Below are 21,466 nucleotides of genomic sequence, written 5' to 3' on the forward strand. Positions count from 1 at the left end.
TCTTGTTTGCTTATTCAGGATCTTTTTTTCTGTCAGCAATGCAGCTTGTACTTCTATAAGGCTGAAATAACTTTCTCTATTAACTGCTCAATCCAGCTACTCAAAGTTTAATTAAATCTGAATCTGTTGCCTGCAGGTCCACTAGAACACCAAGGGGGCCCCTCCTCTCTCCTCACTTCTGCCTGTTCATGGCTGTGGACTTCAGCTGGATTGGCTTCATTGCCTTCCATGGTTATTCTCCATTTGTGGTAAAGTAACAGAACAGGAATGCCACACTAAGCATCTGGAAGACACTGGAAACAGACAAAATATATGAGTCATTTTCTTTTTAGATCCAGAGTTTATTCTGTGGAAAATCTTTATTTTGGAGACTGGTTTGAATGCTGTTTGGGAGATAGCTTGAGCTCTCTTTTCATGTAAACCTATTCTTATGTAATTAATAATTAAAATGACAACATCAAAAGACTGATTCAGAAAATTGGTTTAGATTCTTCATAGTCAAATCCCCAGTCACACACACAGAGAAATCCTGTGCATGGAAATTCAGCAAGGCTTTCTACCCAGGAGATTTTCAGCCATCTGTGGAATTGTTATGCTCTCTCCACCATTATAATTACGGTTTGGTGAGTGGCATGGGTCATCCCAGGTTCCCAGGGGTGCATAGACTGTGTGCAACATGCAGGTACACAAATGGGTGCAAGCGTCCCCACAGGTATGCCAGCATTGTGTCATTGAAACAGCATTCCCATCTTGCAAAGCAGGCCAGAAATATCCTCAGTGGATGGACTTGCTGTTATTAACTAGAATACCTATCAGCAAATGAGGCGATTTCTGGCTTGGTGCTAGTAGAGATCACAAGGCTGTAAGGACAAAGAACAGCCTGAACTGTTCAGTGAAAAGGAGGCCCTGAGAAATGGAACTTTAAAGCGGACAAGGGAAAGGGAGGGGTCAGTAGCAAGTAATCAGCCAGCGCTTGCATTCATCACCATGACAGGCAGGATAAAATTGAGATGTCACTTTTCCAGATCCCTATCAAGTTCTCTTTTATCTAAGTTCATAAATATGAAGCTACAGAACCTTTCCTGCTTCATTTGAGGAACTTCTCTTTTTCCTTCATAATTTATATGAATATCAGTGCTTGGGGAAGCAAAAGATTAATAGCAATTGTCTGTGGCAAGCAGAGTGCAGGCAGGTTTCCTTTGTGCAGCTTTGCAGCTTCTTCTCACCTGCAGCACCTGCTTTAGCTTAGTCCTGAGCACCCATATCGCTGCCAGTACCCCCAAACCCTGTTAGCCCAGACCTGCTCATCCACATAGCTCTGCTGCTGATGCAGGAAGATGCATATCTGTATATATACTTATATATATAAGTATATAATTTATATACTGCTTGTTCTTCCAGGGTGGATTAGATGCATTAGAATTCTGTCTTACTCTTTCTCGTGCTACTCCAGTCTTTCTCCTTCACCCATCTTGCCACATGCAGCATGTGCTAGTCCTTTGCACAACACTGTCTTCATCTGAGTCCTGCAGCATCACTTCCTCCAGTTACACGTCTCTTTCTTAAAATGCAGACCTCTTGTATACATTCTGCCCAGCAACTCCAACCTCACAAACGCAGTTCTGGACTTTCACAACATCTCTGATGAGCAAACTTGGATTTGTTACCCACAGAAACACCACTAAGCTCACTTTAGTTTATCTTAATTCAAACACATGGTAGTCTACTTAGATGGTAGCCACTCTGTGGTCAGACTGTCACCAGAGACTTCCCCAGCTAGCAGAGGGTAGTGGTAGTACACAACAGCTACTATTTCAGTTTAAACAGGAGCATCCTCTGCTGCAGCATAAATACATCGCTGAAGTTTGTGCCAAAGTAAAGCCATGGCTGCTGCTGATCCTACAGCACCTGCCGCGCTATCTGCTACAACAGCTCAGGAATGGAGAGGCAAAAGAGGTTGCCCAAAAGAGTGAGAGAGAGACTCCTCCTAAAAGAGGAGTCTTTTAGCTCCACAGGCTGTGGTCTGAATGTTGATACTGAAGAAGGCTACGCTTGATTTGAGTAGCACATGTAACTGTGGCTCTTTGTGCCAGTGTAGGGCAGGAACTGGGTGACAGGTAGGCAGCATTTGGCTTGCTTCAGTCTGCATTTTGCTTGCCTACTGAGAGCTCCCACCTGTGTTTTCTTGTGCTCTGTCAGAAGTTTCCCAAGCTTGACTCCTCTTGCTTAGAAGGCTCTCCTTAGTTTTTCATTTTTGTAGCATGACTTCTTTTTTGCTTACTCAGAGTTTCTCCTAAGCTGTCTCTGGGGCATTCTTAGTCTCAGGTTCAGAATGTGCTCACTTACTCTTTGAAGCAGAAAACACAGGTCAAAAGAGCTGACTTTTTTCTGTAGTCATCACTGCACCACTAAACAAAACAATTAAATGTGAAGTTCTTTTTAAAAAAAAATTGGGCAAATATTCCCTTCCATCTTTCCTTATTGATAATTTTGTTAATTCAGTGGGTTTCTGAAACCCATGTAAGTCACCAGCTGTAAAAACTGAGTAGAGGTGACATAAAGCACATGACAGTTCATAGACAATGGTGAGTGACTATATATGTTTATGTACTTTTGAACCCCTCATTCCTTCAGACTTCACTTGCCTGCCAGATATGTATATCTAGAGGGAAAGGAAGACATATTCTAATAAGGATACAGGTGTATCATCCCCATGCCACTTCATCCTACCTATCCTACTGTTCAGTACCTGCTGTCATGCCATGCTTCTTCTCCTCCCAAGAGCTCTCTGGGAATCGAGCAGCAGAAACCTTCCTCATAGCCTTGTTCTCAGCACTGCTATATTCAAACACAGCCCCTACAGTGTAGCTTGCACACTCTGCTCTCAAAGCAGAGCTGTAGAACAGAGGTTTGCGGCAAAGAGAGGTTAAAATTGCAAATGAGAAAGAGGAACAAGGGTGACCTAAGTAAGAATAAACAGGACATGCTGTCTGGAAGGAGTCAGTGAAGTTTGGAGAGGGGCTCTAAGGTCTTTTCCTGAAGGCCAGTGTCATTCTTGCTATCTTTGCAAATGCCACTGTATTATCAGGAGCCACTCAGGTCCTAACTTTTCTTTGTGACTTTAAAAAAAGGATTAGTAATAGAGCAATGTCATTAAATTGGTCATATTTAAAGTATTTTTTGTGAAATATCTTCAACTAGTGCCACACTGGATCCCCAGGGAACAGTTACTAATTGTGCCTCTGGTTAGCGTTCACCTCAGGGAATTCAAAGCAGCAGCAAATAACACCAGAATGGAGAAATAAAAAAACAGAGCTAGAACATAATGAAGAGAGAGTGAGATTGTGATACTCCAAGATCCTAAGTCCTTTCAAATTGAGGAAATCAGTATCCTCCTACAGTACAAGCTGAGAGGAGAAAGTAACCAACACAGATAACTCCTTGCTGGTAAGAGAAAGAAATTCCAAAAACATCCAAGGCACATTCACATCCTGAAGGCATTCTAGCCCTTGTTCCAGACCTCCCTTGCCAACTCTGCTGTTAACAAATGCAGCCTAGGTCTTCACTGAATTCACCTATTGACTGTGGTACAAGTTGTGTAAGAATTCCCAGGGTGTTCCCGCTATCATCCATGCACCAGCGTATGCCACAGAGCACTTGGGTCTGTGAACCACTGGGGTCTGCCCCAGTACAGAATGGGAAACCAGGTAGGATGGATGATCCATTTCAAAGTGATGTCCCTGGGTAAAAGCTAACCAGAGTAAGCTAATGAAACTTGTTACCATCAAACCCTGTACCACAGCCAGGAGGGATGGGCAAACACAAATGCTCTTCATATTACTGGACATTAAAATTCAGCCCAGAATCCAATTAAGCCAGACACATCCATCATGCAAGAGCTCTCCTTGGGTGAGGCAGGAAAGATCTGACAGCACAAGACTTTGTCTGCATGACTTGGTGATTGCATGTACTGCTGTGATTGTGCCAGGGGACAAGGGGACAAGGCCGCAGACCCCTCTATGGCTCTGTACGTAATAGGAGGACAGGGGGGAGGGGAAATAGAGCTGTGGGAAGGAGAAACTGTGTCTTGGTAGGCAGTGTTTTTTGAAGAAGGTACTCTGTCAACTTACTAATATGCACTTCTGTATGTGATAATTACTTTTTGCTTCCCCAGGCTGCATGCAGTGCCTGCCTCTGTAAGAGGCTTTTCCTTTGGCTGCCATGAGAGGAATATTTCTGGTGTCTTCCAGGTGCTTGCTGAGCTTTCTGCCATTAAAGCAGACTGAAACAGCAGACTATAGCTTCTTAACCTACCTTCTTTCTCTACCCCTCATCATTCTGTGTAACTCATATCTGGTTCATTGCTGCAAGAAACAAAACACCTCCAGTATGTGTGTGTGGTTTCTTGTACTTTTTTACTCCAACACATTTTCTTGCTGGACTAGCTTCTTTTGTAAACCTCGCTGGACTTGCACGTAATACACATTCACAGCCCTGCCAACGTGAAACCACGTGTCTCAGTTCCTCCTCAAATTCAATGTTCAGTTTTGTGTCCAGCCTCCAATGCTCATTCTTTCTAGTGTACATAACTGACACCAATCATGAATGGCTGTTAAGGATTTTCAGCCAAATTATAGATCTTTAATTGGCCAAAATTCTTTGATATCAAACTATCCAGGGAGTAAATCAGATTTCAGGATTTAGAGCAATATTATTTTTGCCATAGACATAACCTCATAACGTTTAACGCTTCTTGTCCCATTTGTCTCTCTTCCAAGGCACTGCACCTACTTGACAAATCAGAGCCCTGGGACACAGGTTTTACTCCCAGCTTTGACTGGTTGGGTGAACTCAAGCAAAACTTTTCCATGTCTTCATTCCCTCCTGTCAAATGAGAACTACCTTTGTAAGAACTGAAGGATCTACTGCTAGACAGTAATGCAGACAAGACATTATTATTGTTGTTGTTGTTATTATTATTACTTACATTTGCATGGTATTTCTATTATTCATTCTGCCACAAGATCTTGCCATGGTTAGAGGTATACTGGAGGAAAAGCTTACATATTTGCTATTTGCTGCACTTTTAGATATTGGTAGGAACATTTACTAGCAATACTCCTCCTGTGAATAAGTGCTTTACTTCCTAAAGCACTTCTAAATATAACATTAATGTGTATTTGTGCTTATTTCTTAAATGCAAGTGTTTCTGGCGTTAGATCTGAGAGTTGGCCCTAGCAGACTGCAATGAAGCCTTGTAAAAAACTGCAGCAGAAAAATTGCTTTGATTCCTTTTATTTTATATTACTATTTGTGCTTAAGGTAGCAGGATGTAAAGTGCTTAGTGAGGATTTGTCAGCATCTCAAACCTACGTCACACAAAAGAAAATAACTTCACAAGTTGAAGACAGGAAAGGAGGCCTGTTGTCAATGAGACAAAACAGTGAGAGGTGTGTGAGGACGATTTTACTCTGGCATGTGAACAGGCATAACGCCTTTGCTCTGTGTGTGTGTATCCTGTGAGGAGACACAGGTGGTCAACCCCCAACATTTAATCTGATAAACAGAGCTATTAATGGCAGGCAGAGACAACCCAAAAATCGTGCTATCTGCAGACATACTCCACTGTCCTCTCCTAGCACTCTGGGTATTTCTTGGAGATCTCCCAAGCACTGCCCAACCAGGTTAAACTGCATTGCTTTATGAGATCTGATAAACCTCTCCTCACCCCACAGTGATGAGAACTAATCACATAAACTCTGGGCATACAGTAGTGGGCTCCTTCCTTATGCCCAGGAGTTGCCTACTGGGCTTCAACCAGTCAGTATCTGTTAAGGATAATGTTCAGTGTTTGCTGTTTATTATTAATGTCTCCTGAGTGAGAGGCTTCATAAAAATAGAACATAAACCTCTGTCATTCCATCCCTCCCCCAGCTACACCAAAGCATCATTACAGTCACACATGTAAATGAACCATGCATTCAAAAACTTCACAGGAGCCTCTGCTGGGCTCCTAGCTCTCCTGCATTCTAAAGTTTCCACTGGGTCCTCTCCCTTTCCCCTTTTAACTCCTTCCCACTGCTGTTCACTCTTCTACCACCTCGTAGCCTCCTCCACAGATAACCTCTGCTGAAGCCCAAATTATGGCATGTCCTATCTCTGAGTGCTGCAGAACCTTCAGGGAGCATGCAGATGTGCACACCGCCAGGATGTACTCCTGAGGCAACGCTCCAGCCGTGCTTCTGGGCTTGGGATTTGAAGACTGGGCTAATATAGACTTAAAACCAGCCTGAGGATTGCCCTTAGCAGAGAGTAGAGATACACTGTAGATGCCTCTCATCCTCTTCTTCCCCTCTTCCCCTGTCACAGTACTTCCTTTCTTCTGCTTGCTTGTAAAATAACTTGGTGAAAGCAAATGGAGTTTGGCAGAAGTCTGATCCCTGCCTTAAAAACTAGTAGATTCTTTCTTCCATTTGGGGGAGGCTAAATACCTTTAAATGTCTGAGACTCAAGCTCTTTGCCAACACTTTTTATCCATCAAGGATACACTCTGGTATTCCCTATCAGCTTGTACACATGGCTGTGTAGGAGCCATGGTAAATGAGGTGATAAAGGTGGTATAATAGTTCCAGTCAGAGCATGTCTAGTGAAGAAAATACTTCTGTATTCAGTTTAACAAAAAGGAGAAACTCACCCCTTTCTCAGCAGAAACAAGGGACCAGCAATGGATGTTCCTGGAGCTAACATGGGGATCACAGTTCCCAAATGAGTAATTAAGAATTCTTGGGGGAAGCATTACAGCAGTTGGCTGTGCCATCCCAAATGAATGTCATGGCAAGTATGCAGAGAATCTGACAGGCTAATAGCTAACTCTAACTAGCTCCAGTTGTGGGGTGGAAGTCAGTTCAAGAAGATCTGTAACATCAGAAGATGTGTATGATGGTATCTCATGTCTCTTCAAATTTGAAGCCACCTTGTAAAGTGAATTCAGCCACGGAGATTTACATTTAAGTGGTGACAGAATCTGGCTCTTAGACCTACCTAGATTGTAAAAGAGCACAAATTACTGAGCCATGCAGTGTATCTACTTCAACAGTTTGACTGGATACAGCTTTATTAGCACAAAACATTATAGAAGAAAATTACTTGAAGAGAGTTCTTTGGCATGGGAATCAGTGAATGCTCAGAGCAAAGGTAGGAGATTCCTCAGATTCCCTGCTAGTTCAGATGAAGGTTAGTGGTCCAGTGTCCATGGACATCAGGACAAATCCAGATACTCAGTTACTATGGTGAAGGGGGCCATGTGAGTACCTAGGCAGACACAGGCAATTTACTGGTGTCCTACAGGGAATAGATTTGCAAATTAAAACCCAGCAAATTAAAGACAAGGACATCTGTGAGAATTCTGAACTGACTGCAGAGCTGAACTGCCCAAAAGAGGCAGAATCAGAATTCCTCACAGGGGGGAAAAAAAATCAAGAAAAGATAGGGCTGAGCTCGGTTCCATCACTGAGGTAAAAAGAAAGGCAATAATCTCTGTAAATATGGAGAAATACCCTCTCTTTTTGAAAATGCTGTCACTTAAAAAGTTTATGAAGAACCTTAGGGTCAAAACCACACTGCTCCAGGAGGCAGATCCAAAGATGCTCCATGGAGGCAGGATCCACCCAGGCACTGCCATACCAAGATGCTGGATGCTGAGGCTGAAGAAGAAGAAACAGTGCCAGAGCAATTCTCACACTGGAGCAGGATAATGTGAACCACTTCAGAGGAGTGCCTAGAAAGCAACATGACAGAGACAAACAGATTGACAGCAATGTCCTAAATTTTAATAGAAAGGTCAGAATTTGAAGAAACATCCAAAGTACAGCAAAGCCTGAAGAAAATCCCAAGCCTTCTTAAGAGCTATAATAATTCCAGTGTCAATTTTCTACTTCTCTTGAGAATGACAGAGATGCTTTAATGAGCTTCAGCAAATACAAACTCTCTAGCAGTAGCAGCCTCAGCAGCAGCCCATGCCCATGCAAATGTTGGCAGGTAGAACAAGATGATCCACCAACTTCACATGCAAAGACAGGAGGAACAACAGACTCCATTTGCCAGTGGTAAACCCCTACTGGTGTGTCCCCTGAATTCCTACAGTAATTTCCCAATCCATCATAACTTTACTATTCCAAGACTTTTAAGTGGCTTTTACAAACAGAACACCAATTCCAAGAGAGGGTCACAGATTTGGAGTGGACTGTTCAGCCATTCTGATGTATTGGTACATGGATTCAAAAATACATCTTAGGACTTGATCTTTACTCCTTGAGTTCCTAAGAAAAACATGATTTCTGTGATCATATAATATTTTCCTTTTTTCCTCCTATGTGTTTCTCTCTGTGTCTATGTGTCTATGTGGGTTTCTGCTTTGTAACTGCAAATCCCACAGAGAGTTTCAACCAAGTTTGAGTCAGTTACAGTGATTTCAGAGATACTAACCTCTAGCAAGTTCCATAAAGTAGCTGACAGGTGTAACAGAGAGAACTTTGTAGGTTCTCCTATGAGGAAAAGGCTGCTGACTGAACTGAGGCCATTTCTCCACAGAGAAGTCTCCATGTTGGAGCGAGACGTTATAAAAGCCTCAACACCAGGAGAAGCTTAGATCTGAACTCACATCTTGTTAGGCATCAGAAAATATAACTGTGACACAAAGCTTCTGGAAGCCAAGCTTCATTAGTTCTGCAGATCACAGATCGCCTTGTTTTCAGCTAGAGGAGGGCAGGAAGGATGAGACTTTCCATTTTTAATTTTGTTTTCAAAATCACTTCAATTTCATCAAAATGTTCTCTCTTAGATGTGACTAATCATGGAAAATATTGATCCACTTCTAGCTCTCTCAGAAAGTGCAACTTCAGACTACATGAAAATAAGAACTGAGCAATGAGCATAATCTTAGCAAAAACAATAAAAATAATACAATAATACCTGTGTGAGAAGCAGACTGTGCATACACAGCACAGAGAAAAGAAATTATCAAAAGAGCAAATATATCTTTATAACCCTGAAGCAGCAAAACTCCTACCACCTTATATTAAAATACCGTGAGAGAACATCACAAACCTGTTACAGAAGGAATGAGAATGCTGCTTAATGGTTTTCTCATTGTTCACTGTTATCTCTATGCATTGCTATCCATTGCTATTATCAGCACTCATTTACACCAGTGGAGGGATGTGTATTTGCGTGAGAAGACAGATACCCAAAATCTGGTACAGATCCTCAGGTGATGTAAATTGTCATGGCTGTACTGACGTCAGTAAAGATGCACTGGTTTCCTCCAGCAGATGATTTGCTTTTCTGTATGTAAAAAGCACAGAAACTAGGTGCTGTTTCAACTTGGCTCTGAGACATTTCTGTAGACAAATGCTCATGCAAATACATTCTTTTTTTTATGTGCAAATATACATATTGCCTTGCAGTACACATTGCAAGCAAGGACAGGAGCTTTAGACTGCTTCCTATGCTGGAATTCAGAAAAAGGATTGTTCCTGAGCTACGTGCCCACTCCTGTCTATAACAATAGATCTCCAACTGCTTTGTTACAGATCTTAAAATACACAGAGATGAAAGGGTCAGTCCAGCACCGCACGTCGGTTAAAAATAAATTTAGGAGGCATTAAAGTTTGATCTTAGGACTGCTAGTCCAATGCTCAAACTGAGATCTTAAACAGAGCCATTGGGCAGAACAAATCCAACAATCAAGACTCTCATTTTCTCACCTAGGGCTTAATTGTATGAAATTACATATTCCAGAATAGAACAATACTAGTTTGTTTCAAGGTACATCTCTTCGAGAGGAAAAAAACATATACATATATATACTTTTTTTTTTTTTAAATTAGGAAAAAAAGAGAAAATGGTCACATTTCAGACCCTGTCTTTATAAATTACTCTTTTATTTTTTTCTTATTTGCTTTTATCTGGTTCCATGGAATGTGGACCAAGTAACAAGCACAGGCGACAGGTAATTTTAAAGCAAATAAAATATTTTCCATCTCTTAAACAGAGAATTATTTCTGGCTTCCTATAACATTTTCCTAAGGGAGAAAAACAAAAGGTTTCATAACTGAGACTAGAAAAGAGAAATAAACTACTGCTGAACTAGGAAAGAAAGAAGAAAACAAGCAACCTAAAATGGCATTTATAGGGAAAATAACAGAAAAGCAGAAGATGAATAAACCCTATGTACAGAAAGATTATGGTAGACAGGCTGTAGCTCTTTTTTCCTGTTTCAACCTGCATTCCAAGGCAGAAGGAAAAAAAATAAAACGGAGACACTTCTGCAATCTAATATATAGATTTGTGTAGAGGTATTTTTCTTGCAGAAGTTCGTATCATTTTATCACGTGAACTTTATTTTTTAACAAGTAGACACCATCATTAATAGCAAACCCAGCTTCCCGCTGACAAGCTCTGGTCTGACTCTATCTAAGGACTACATGAGCATCCTGAGGTGAGATTTCTCTGATTTATTCTGACTAAAAGTGTAAATAATTCCAAATACAGAGTAGGTGGGAACGTGTACAGTCTACCTCATATAAGTAGCCACCTGCTGCGTGCATAAACTGTCTGAAGCATGCCTAAACTGGATATTCCTGTGCACATCATTTAATGAAGGATGTGGAAGTGCCAGTTGCTGCAAAGAGTGGGACAGCCAGCCCAAGAGCCACCTGGCACTGAGGCCCTGGCAGGAATTCTCAAGGGCATTGTTATCACCCACTCAGCTGGGACACTTTTCCCTTAATTCTTTTCCAAACAGCCGTGTGTATATTATTTTGAATGCTAACAGTGTTGCCATGTGAGTCCACTGGTCCTAAAGCCTTCTCACAGAGCCTTACCTTGGATCTGCCTGGGAAGTGACAGCAAATGGGTCAATACAAAGCATATGGAAGAAAGGTACCCTTGCCACCACAGAAGAGCAGCCTGGTTGCAACAGAGCACACAGCTGAGTGACATAAAAGTATCACCATCTTATAAAACAAACCCAAAATAATGCATTTGCATCCCTTCTTATTTAAGCATTTTAAATTTCAGCTTCTTGCTGTTGTTTTCAGCCCCTAGCTTCTCTTGCTAAATGATTAGTACAAGTCTTTGCTACTCCGGGTACTGCTCTAACTGGGCTCAGGACACAAGATAGAGAGGACGTGTTTGTCCAAAGCACTGCTAGACATTGTTTCTCAAAGATTCCTTTCTTGTTATTTCTTCCTGATGCTCCCATCCCACCAAGGAGATTTCTCACAATAGAAATTTCAGCCTTGACACTGTATTGCTCTGGCTGGGACTTTATACAGCTTCCTGCAGTAGTGTTATCCCTATGGGTGGAAGTCCTTGTGCTGTCCTTACTCAGCAATTCTATACCTAGAACTTCATCCTGAACCCTTCCTAAGCCAAGTCCTTTTCCATCTCTCACTTCGTCTGTTATTTCTTAAATATTGTTGTGAATCATTAACTCCATATTTCTCTGCCTGGATTTTACAGGCCCTGCTGTAGGTACAATGCAGGTGTGTTCGTGTCATAAGGTATATCTTAGCTGACTGCAATGGAAGCAGCATGGATATATCTTTAAATGGGAAGTAGTCGGAGAGTCTTCTTTCTGTTTTCCTCTTGGGTATGCTCTTTATTCCAAAATAATCTAAGCAGGACTTCAGCATCTGTGAAGCTGTGCCAATGCAGACCCCTGTCATTTGAAACCCGCTTACAGCACTCGACTCCAAATAACTTCTGATGCTGAGACAGTACATTGCTAGCAGGGATTTGCAGAACCCAGGGCAGCACCAATGCAACTATTTCTGGTGTGTGAAAGCTCAAGGGAGTTAAACCCTGAAATATGCTGGAGGAAAACCAAGAGACTGAAAGAAGAGGGCAAAAGTAGCATTCCTTGTGTGCCCAAAGTGAAAGGAATGGATATCTGGGGTACACGAGCCATTTGGAATTGTTCTGATCTTTTTTTTTAATTGCTGGAGGTTTTTCTGTGCTGGTGCAATGCGCAAATATAGCAAAATATGTTAATGGTAAACCATAATATTTACAGTTATTGTTAGCTCCCATTGAAATCTGTAGAAGTTTTTCTAATGCCTTTACCCTGGAGATAATCCATAGAATAGAACATCAACGCATAGTTAAAAAGAAAAATTATGGAAAACAGCACCTCTGCATATGCAATATCTTCATTTTAAAGTTACATAATTGAGCTTTTGAAATTAACAAAAAAACAGCAAACAGTCTCAGAACACAAAAGCAACTAAGTGACTTTAACATCATCTTTTAAAATTTGCCTCTTTATTAAGATAAAAAATTCTATCCTAAACCAGTACAAAATAAAATAATATAGATTTCAATCCAATGCAAGTCCAAAATTAGCTTTAAGACGTCTGGGAAAATGTGATTTTAGAAAAAATTCTTCTAAGAGTTCTAAGAGTTTGTTTTGCATGAGGAGTTATCTTGTAGAGCAAACAAGGCTACTAATTTAAAGACAATACTTAGATCCATTATGTCACGCCAGACAAATACTGTTTCTATGTCTTCTTTTCACTGTTGATGACATGGTTAAAAGAAGACTTTAATGCCACTTTAATACAAAATGTTTGTGAATTGCAGCCATGTCTTTTGATGGAAGGAACTATAACAGATTATTAGCTATTATTCTAATTGTATTTATCGGAGTGAGTTTTCCCAGTAATGCCTGGGCTCAGAATCTGAAGTCTTTCCACAGACAGCTCCTACTGAGAGTTTCTCTGATAAAAACCAGCAGGATTTGGGTCATTTAGACTTAATCTGCTAAATTCAACCCTGTGGCATTTCCCTGATACTCAATGAAGGGTACTGGGGACTGGCAAAGAAGGTTGCATTCTGATAAAGAAGGGATGGAAAATTTATACTCGCAGCATTTGCCGACACTTTAGGATGGTCCCTTAAGACAAGAGGCTTCCTAGTAGGGGTGATCTTTGCTATGCTGATTTGGCAACCTGTGTTTTTGAAGCAAAACATTCCATGACGAATGACCTTATTTTTTTGTTTTTAAATCTGTGAGGTGCTTATGCAATAGCCTCCTAAGGTAGGAAGAGACAGATGCTGTGGAATAATAATCAACCTAATTCTTGCTGAAAATCTCTGCAAAAATCTTTCTCCTTTTCCTCCTCTCCTTTCATAGGTAAGCTCAGTGCCACCTTTCCCACACAAAGACATACAGCAAGAGCTAGGGGCCTCTGCATAACTCAGGAATTCTTCCATTTCCAGAGATAGGCTTGCTTTTGTTCCCTTTTAAAATGTAGGTTTTGGTTGGGTTTTTTTTTTTAAAGGCTTTAAAGAAAGAAAAGTTGTCAGTTTTTACAAAAACTAACAGCAAAAATAAGACTGAAGTTTTCCTTAAAATAAGAGAGATATTTCGGTTGCAGAAGACATCCCTTATGGAAGACTGGCCCAGCTGACATGAATAGTCACATGTGTCCAAAAGCTTGGGTCTTCACTTCTATCCAGAGCCTGAGGTAAGCTGGGCTGCAAAAAGCCCTCAAACCTGACTCAAAATGAGCAAAATCCCTGGGCCATGTCTGAGGTGAGAAGGACCAGCACAAGTCCACACTTAAACACACTGTCAGAACCTCCTGTTTTGGGAAGGCAGAGGAAATTCCATTACTGGGCAGTGATGGGGGGGCACTGCCTGGGTGTTGCTTTAACCCCTGCTTTCAGCCACCGCATCCCAGCAAGCTAAAATATCCTTTTTGTTCTGTTTAGAGTGGCCATTTTCTGTAGTGAGCAGTCAGTCCTCTACACTTAGCTAAGAAAAAAAATAGATAACATTGAATTTTAGGGTTTATAATAGAGAGAAAAATATTTTTGGACATGGGGGGAAGGAAGGAAGAGAGACCAGATACCTGGTCTGTGCAGATATTAACGCATCTGTCCCCTGCTGTCACAAAAAAGCAAAAATACAACTCACAGGTTGGCGAGCTGAATCATAAAGTGTATTGGGCATCCTGTCAGTAGGTGGTGAAAGACTTGTCACCCTTCATCCAAGTTGCCTTTAAGTTAAATTTTGCAGTCTCTTTGATTTCCCTCTAACAGTCACAGACAAGAGAGGATGAAACCCAGTATATACAATCAGTGGGGGAAAAAAAAAACCTGCAGGAGTGAGAAATGTAGACTGTTTGGCACCTCTCCTATTTCCTTTTCTATACAAAGATTTTGGTTTGCCTAAGCTATAGAAGGAAACAGAAGCAGTCTATTTTAATCTTCCTGAGCAAAGAACGCTGCAGGGATTGCTCTGTTATCCCCAGCAGCAGCCCTGACTTTCCACAAAAAAGGCTCCATCCAGCCTTCTATCTATCTATCTGAAATAGAAAGATCATCATATGATATACCAGCAATCAGCTGTGTTCTTAATGCACTTCTCTTTGTGCATTTTGGCATGAAGGAAAAAACCCTACAATTCTTCCACCAGTCAAACCCCGCTGTGAAAAGAGCTCAGATAAGGAGGAAGTATTTAGGCTTTTGCATAGAAATTGATTCTTCAGTTCATGTAATGACGTATGTTAGAAACTCTGTGCAGAAGCAAGGAAAGCCCTTGCCAAGATGATGTTTCTTACACAGCCTTCACTGCAGGGAGTCACTCCTGAAAAAACAATGAGGTTGATTATGCATTTTTATTTGGGTTTCTTACTGGTTTGACTTGAGGGATTCAAACCATGCTATTCTGGATTTACACTAATCGGCATGAGTTCAGGATCTGGCCCCACTTCTTTTTTTAAACTCCAGCTATTTCATAATGAATAAGAGCCAGATCCTGCAAAGGCTTACTACCTGCATTAATACTCTGAGGAGCCCACTCACTTCCTCTAAGTTGTGATTGCAAAATTGAGACTTACAGTGCAGTATTTTAGAAGCAAACATATGCTTTTTGGGATTCAAGCATGCCTTGACTGTACCTATTCCTTTAATAGCATTCCTTTCAATAGCAATATCTTCTCTGATTTTCATAGAACCACATGATAGATGCTTAGCTATTATGAAGTGGTGTAACTCTACTTACACCAGTGGAAAATCCAGCTCCATGTTGTAGCTCTGCTTGTGTATTCAAAACAAACATGAGAGAGAAGGGTCCCTTTATTTAAATTGTCAAAAGAGACAAGGAAGATGTTTTGGGCTTGTGTACTTCATTTGTGTACTTGTGTGTTGTGCACTTCACTTGTTTTGACATTACTATAACCAAGACAATAGAGACAATTCTAGGAAAGATATTTCAATCTAGTTTTACTACTTATATTAGTTTCTTTCTTATCTGAAAGATGCCACAGCAGAAACTATGCTCCTTCTCCTTCTAACTTCACGAACTCTGGCTTTCAACCAGAAAACAACCCCCTCTTTCGAAGTGCCTAAACAAAGGAAATTACAGTACTGACTGCAGCTGTAATTACCAGCTGGTGAACTGATGGCATATACTGAATACATAATCCAAGAGAATTTTGTTCTTCAGTAGTAGCCCTTTCCACCACCTATAGTGCTGGAATGCTCGTCTTTGTTTACTATACATTCATGTGCACACAATACATTTCAGTATCCAGTACTAGTAGTCAAGCTTTCTTCACTGAAGATGAGAGACCAGCAAAAAATACCTTGTCCTTTTGGAGAGCTGGATCAATGTCAGGTGCCACTCACCAAAAACAAACGAACAAAAAAAACCCCAAACAAACAAACAAAAAAAAGAAAAACAAAAACAAAAAAACCCCACACACACAACAACAAAAAAAAAGACAGGAAAAAAAGACAACCCACACACGAGTGTGATAAGCACCCTAAATGTCAAACCTAAGTACAGCATCTATATCTCTATGAACATATATACATCACATGCAATATAATGTACCCCTTACATCAGTGAGGGCAGGAAAACCCCAGCTCACTCCAGGGATGATGGGGGTTTTTTTGATAGATACCAGCAACTTAAGGCAAACAGAAGCGACCACAACGCTGCTGTGCTTTGCGAGGCTTCCCGTGTCTGGGCTAAACCGCACTCATCGTAGATCACGGATCTATTTATTTCTGACAGACAATGAGGGCACGATGCCGTGTGTGAGCACCGCGGGTGAGCTGCCCGAGGGGCTCCAAACGGGCTACAGACACTTGTCTACAGGAATGAGCGCGGTGAACCGGGAGGCTGATGCGTCTTGGAAGCAGCATCCTGGCTCCTCTTTGCACTCTGCCTGCTCTCCCCGAGAACGCATCGAGGGAGGGATTCCCCACCCACCCACACACTGCCTCTCCCTCCGTGCGAGGCTGCAGGGGGGTATAACCCAGTTCCCTGCTGGATGCGGGCCCGGGAGAGAGCCCGCTACGCTCCCGCTCCCCGCCGCCACCCCTGCCCGCCCCCTCTCCCCCTTCGCACTTACTCCGCTCTCCGGCTCAGGACGCCTTTGCCGATGGCCTGGGGGGTCTTGTGCTGGAGCAGCGCGGCGCAGCAGCCCTTGTCCCTGCCGTCCTTCTCGGCGGGGTGCTGGGTGGGGCTGCGGCGGGGGGTGCTGGTGGCCGGCAGCCCGCCCGCCGCCGCCGGGCCCCGCCGGTGCCGCTTTGCCCGCGGGCGGCGGCGGCTGAGCCGGGAGCTGTTGGTGTGCTGAAGCGGCTCGGGCTGGCCCGCGGCGGCGGGGGCTGCTCGGGCGGGGGGCCCTGGGGCGGCTCGGCGGGGGCGCCGGCGGCTCGGCGGGGGCCGGCTGCTGCTGCTGCTGTTGCTGCTGCCCGCGGAGGCTGCGGTTCTCGGTGCTCAGCTCGTCCAGCCGCCGCTCCAGCTCGTCGATGCGCTGGCGCTGGGTGTGGATGAGGCTCTGCTGGTTCTGCACGATGGCGGTGAGCTCCTTCAGGTAGAGCACGGCGCGCACCGGGTTCTCCAGCAGGCTCTCCATGCCCCGGCCGCCGGCGCGGGCCCCGCCGCCCGCCCGCCCGCCGGCGCTCCGGCGAGAGCGGCGCGGGATGCGGGCACGCCGCCTCGCCGCCCCGCGCGCACGGGCACGCGCATCCGCGCCGCCAGCGGCCGCGCGCTCCCGCGGGGGGCAGGGACGGGAGCGGGGGGGAGGGGCCCCCGCGCGGGTCCGGCCCCGGCCGCACCGCGCACGCGCGGGGGGCACCGGGCGGCGGGTGGGGGTGTCCCGTGTGTCCCATCTGGCCCGGGGGGTCCCGTCCGTCCTCCGGTCCCGTCCCGGTGCTCTCTCGGAGCGCTGCCCGCCGCCGGCCCCTGTCCGCCCGGCGCGCCCCCGTGCCGCTGGCGCCTCGCTGCCGCTGCCGAGCGGAGCGGCCGGCGCCGGGGCGAGCCCTCTGCGGGGCCCTTTGCAGCCCCTCCAACGCCCGGTGTTCTCCTCCTCCCTGACCGCCGTTTCTGAGTGTTGCTGTGGTTTCGTTACCCAGGATGGCTCGGTGATTTCTTTGGGTTTTTTTTCCTGAGTGACTTGAATAATTGTGTCTAGTTTTGGCTGCCGTGTTGATAACGTCTCTGTTTTTACCTGGTTAGAAACATAGAATCATTAAGGTTGGAAACGTCCTCCAAGATCAGCAAGTCCAACCTTTGACTGAACAGCACCATGCCCACTAAAGCATAGCACTAAGAGCCATGTCTGCTTGTATTTGGGACTTCCACACTTCCCTGGGCAGCCTGTGCTAATGCTTAACTACTCTTGCAGTGAAGAAATTTTTCATAATACCCAACTTAAGCCTCCCCTGGCGCAGCTTGAGGTCTTGTCCCCTTGCCCTGTCGCTGGCTGCCTGGGAAAAGAGCCTGATCCCCAGCCCACTACACCCTCCTTCCGGGAAGTTGTAGAGAGTGATCAGGTCTCCGCTGAGCCTCCTCCTCTCCAGGCTAAACACCCCCAGCTTCCTCAGCCACTCCTCACATGACTTAAGCTCCAGACCCTTCACCAGCTTCCTTGCCCTTCTCTGGACTTCCTCCAGCACCTCAATGTCCTTTGTGTAACCTGAATGCAGGGTTAAATCTCTCAGAAGGAATTTCTGAGGAAAATGGATGTTAAATGAACTTGCTTCTTCCTTGGAATTTTTGGTGTCCTTTAGGTTCTTTGGAAAATAAGCTAGGGCTTATTGTGGAGTTTTGCTGTAGATGTGAGAGCTGACAGGCAGGGCCTTTGCTGTAAGGCTCCATGCAGGTTTTCTTCATTTCTCAATAAACACCTTCTCTTGCCCTTCTTTATCCACAGCCATCAGTGTTTGCAAACTTACAGCCTTGAGTCTGAGAGACTGTGTGCTTTCTATTACATTCATCAGTAAATAACCTGCCTAAGGGGAGTAAAATTACCTCAGGAACTTCTGTGTCGATCCATGAAGGTATTTCTGTAATGGCTAAAATACTATCCCATCACTGTGGGTGCTGAAAATCCAGGAGGCATAACAAGCAGTCAGGTGTTAGACAAGCATGTCAGTAGATTTGACTGATTGTACAAAAAGTTCAAGGCCACATAATGAAAACCAACTGGTTTTAAGTGATTTTGAGTCTAGAGCTGCTCTCATTTTGCCTTTTCAGATCAGCAAAACCTGCACTGTAGCAAGGATTTCTTGAAGTGAGGAAAGAAGAAATGTGAAAGAGAATCTCTGTTTCAGATGAGCTGAAAGGTGTATTTCCAGTCTCTTCTGTTCATAGATAGCCTTAGGAACGTAAACTGATGCAAACAGAATCACCAGGATTAGAAACTGTTCACAGACTCCTCCTAAATCAGAACTGCTATTCACAGCTCTCTTGTAAGCACTTAGAGGTGGCTTTGGGAGATCATGAAACATTGCCACATGTCCTCTGTGTGTTGGGGGAAGACCCCAGAGTGAACTCTAAAGAGCATGAGCATTCAAATCCAACACATTTATGATTTTATTGGAAAATTGTAGGGGAAACTTTCCTCCATCTCATTGCCTAGTGTGTCATTAATGTTTTATGACAGGAGATTGAGCAGAAACTGGCATTATTTAGCAAGGGGAGAGATGGTTATAGGGGAATGTGAAAAAAGGCACACGGAGGAAGACAGGAGGTAAAAACACCTAAGCTATATTTGGGGAAGAGTGGAAGTGATCATTTGAGATTGTGCTGGCATGCTGTCTGCTTTCAAAGGCACTACCGAACACCAGTATTTCAGTCTTGCCTCACAGGAACAGAGTCCAGGGACAGCAGTGGAAATAATATGCTTTAGGCATTAGTAGATTCTGAGATACCAACAGGGGTGGCTTTGCGCACACTCATACATGTATGTACACACAAACACACACACACACACAGAGCATTGCTAGGAGAGACTTCAGGCACAGATTGTTTATTTGGCAGAAGAGAGGAGGCTGTTTTAAATCTTAAGGCAAGCCCTTTGCAGAGTTCTGGTTTTGCAGTGGACATCATGTTCTTTGCAGCACAGCTGGATAAAAGAGATGAAGAAATACGGGTCATAGACATCATACTGGCCTATCCAGGTAAAGTCAGCCAGCTCGTGGCATGTATTCTTAAGGAAATACTAACCAAAAAGAAAAAATATTCCTGCTTTGGATGGTTGGAGCTGGGGCAAAACAGCTTGGAAGTCTTGTGTCATGGTGCTTCAATGCCTATCAGAAGATGTGACTTCAACTGTACGGAGTGAACCTGATGTAGTCACTCGCTGTTTCTGCGCCTTTAATTTGCTTGACCAGCCTCATTAGCCTGATTTGTACTAACAAATCTTTGTCATAAATTAAACAGAGACCTACAGCCACGTATTGGTAAGCTAAAACCAAGCAGATTAGTAGGAGAATCAGAAACAAACCTGTTTTCTGTGCAGGTGTGGTGACTGGTGGACAAAAATGCCCTGACCTTCCAGGTATCTATAGAGAGCATGTGCCAAATGAAAATGCAGCAGAATGCTTTTGTGCCTAATGTGAGGGACTATGCAGGGTTCTCCATACAAAACTTCAAGAGTTAATAGAGTTGCATCATCAGCTGTAATAAGAAAATTCAGTAAAGATGGGGTTTTCATCCAGGAGGAATCTGCAAGGACATCACCAGAAACCAAATGTCTTCTTTCTCTATGTGAGCAAGAATCCTACATAGCTGGAAAACGTCTCCTTTTTTGTCCAGCCATCATTGTGGCCCTTTGATTATGCTGCCACAATACCTAGCATACATCATTTGCAAAGATCTGCACACTGGTGAAGTACTGTTCTGTAGAAGGTGAATGGTAGGATTGTAGCCATCAGAAAAAGGGAAATGCAGACACAGAGTGGTTAAATGATTTGTCCAAGGCCACGCAGGAAGCTGGGGACGGAGGATGCAGCAGGAGGGAAGGGGGTGGGGGGGAAACACATGACGACACCACACACAAAAACCACAACAGATCTCTGACTTCAAATACCTTTGGCATTTAGCCCAAACTTCAGGTCATTAAATGCTGCTGCTTCTCTCTTTAGGAGAGATATTACCTGGAAGGAAACAATGGCAAAGATAAGGGAAGCCTGAATTCTGTTAAAATTATTTTTGCCATAGATAATTTATTGGTATTGTATTTTTCAAAGTACTGATTGTTTCCAGTCCATTCCAGAAAAATAATAATGAATAATAATGGATTAATTATGTTCTTACAGAATAAAGTGTTTTTCTTATCCACTTAGCAAGGTGCTTGGGCATTGCACACACAATTACAAATAAAGTGCAGCAGTAGTAATTAAAATAAGCATGCATTATAAAGCCACAACAAAATGCAAATGAGTCAAGCCCCAGGATTTAATGGAAAGGTCTAATACTACATGATTTAATTTTTTATTTCTTTAGCTATTTACTCTGAGTAAAATGAATCCATAAATAAAGGTTTACGAATAAGCATACATGATAGGGAAGGTAGTAACAGGTTTAAGTGTTTCAACTGCAGAAAAACTTTGACTGCAGGGTATTCTTGCAACATTTTCTGAGAGGTCCTAATCTCACTTCAATTTTCAACACCTCACTGAAACTTGATGCAAACAAATCACTCCAGCCTTTTGACAGGGAGAGACTTACCATGTTTTTCCATTTGAAATTCTGTTTGAGGCATTCCCTTCCTCTCAGTTACACTATCTCCTCTTGAACAGGAGGTCATCACAGCAAAGCCAGGCAGTCTTTTCCTCATTACTTGCATTTGATCCCAATTTCCTCCATCTTCCATGCCTCAGCCTTGCAAGGTAACAACTTACTCGTGGTAATTCAGTATCCAAAGTGCTTCCAGTTGGAGAAGCAGGGCATATAGCTTAGGCTCCCAGCTATGATTCTGTGGACTTATTATCATAAGCTTATGATAGGGTTTTTTATACTTCTGTAAGACCTGCATTTCTATTGTCTTTCTTTGAGGAGAAAGAGAATTTAGGAAAGTGTGTACAAGGACACAGAATACAACAAAGATTATTGGCATTTAAGGTCAAGTCCTTGGTACTTAAGGAAAGGCACATTTAATGT

General features: G+C 43.4%; 1 protein-coding gene across 1 annotated transcript in view; it reads right to left on the minus strand.

Moving 5' to 3' along the window:
* The window catches only part of IQSEC3 (IQ motif and Sec7 domain ArfGEF 3), a 98,777-nt gene extending 81,803 nt beyond the window's left edge, over nt 1-16,974 (minus strand). The window contains 2 exon segments of the mRNA XM_039570202.1: nt 16,428-16,708; nt 16,710-16,974. Coding sequence (XP_039426136.1) covers nt 16,428-16,708; nt 16,710-16,934 — 506 coding nt within the window. The 5' untranslated portion in view covers nt 16,935-16,974.
* Nucleotides 16,975-21,466: the final 4,492 nt, after the last annotated feature.

This window comes from Corvus cornix, chromosome 1A, assembly GCF_000738735.6.
Source record: "Corvus cornix cornix isolate S_Up_H32 chromosome 1A, ASM73873v5, whole genome shotgun sequence".
In the NCBI taxonomy this organism is placed as follows: domain Eukaryota; kingdom Metazoa; phylum Chordata; class Aves; order Passeriformes; family Corvidae; genus Corvus; species Corvus cornix.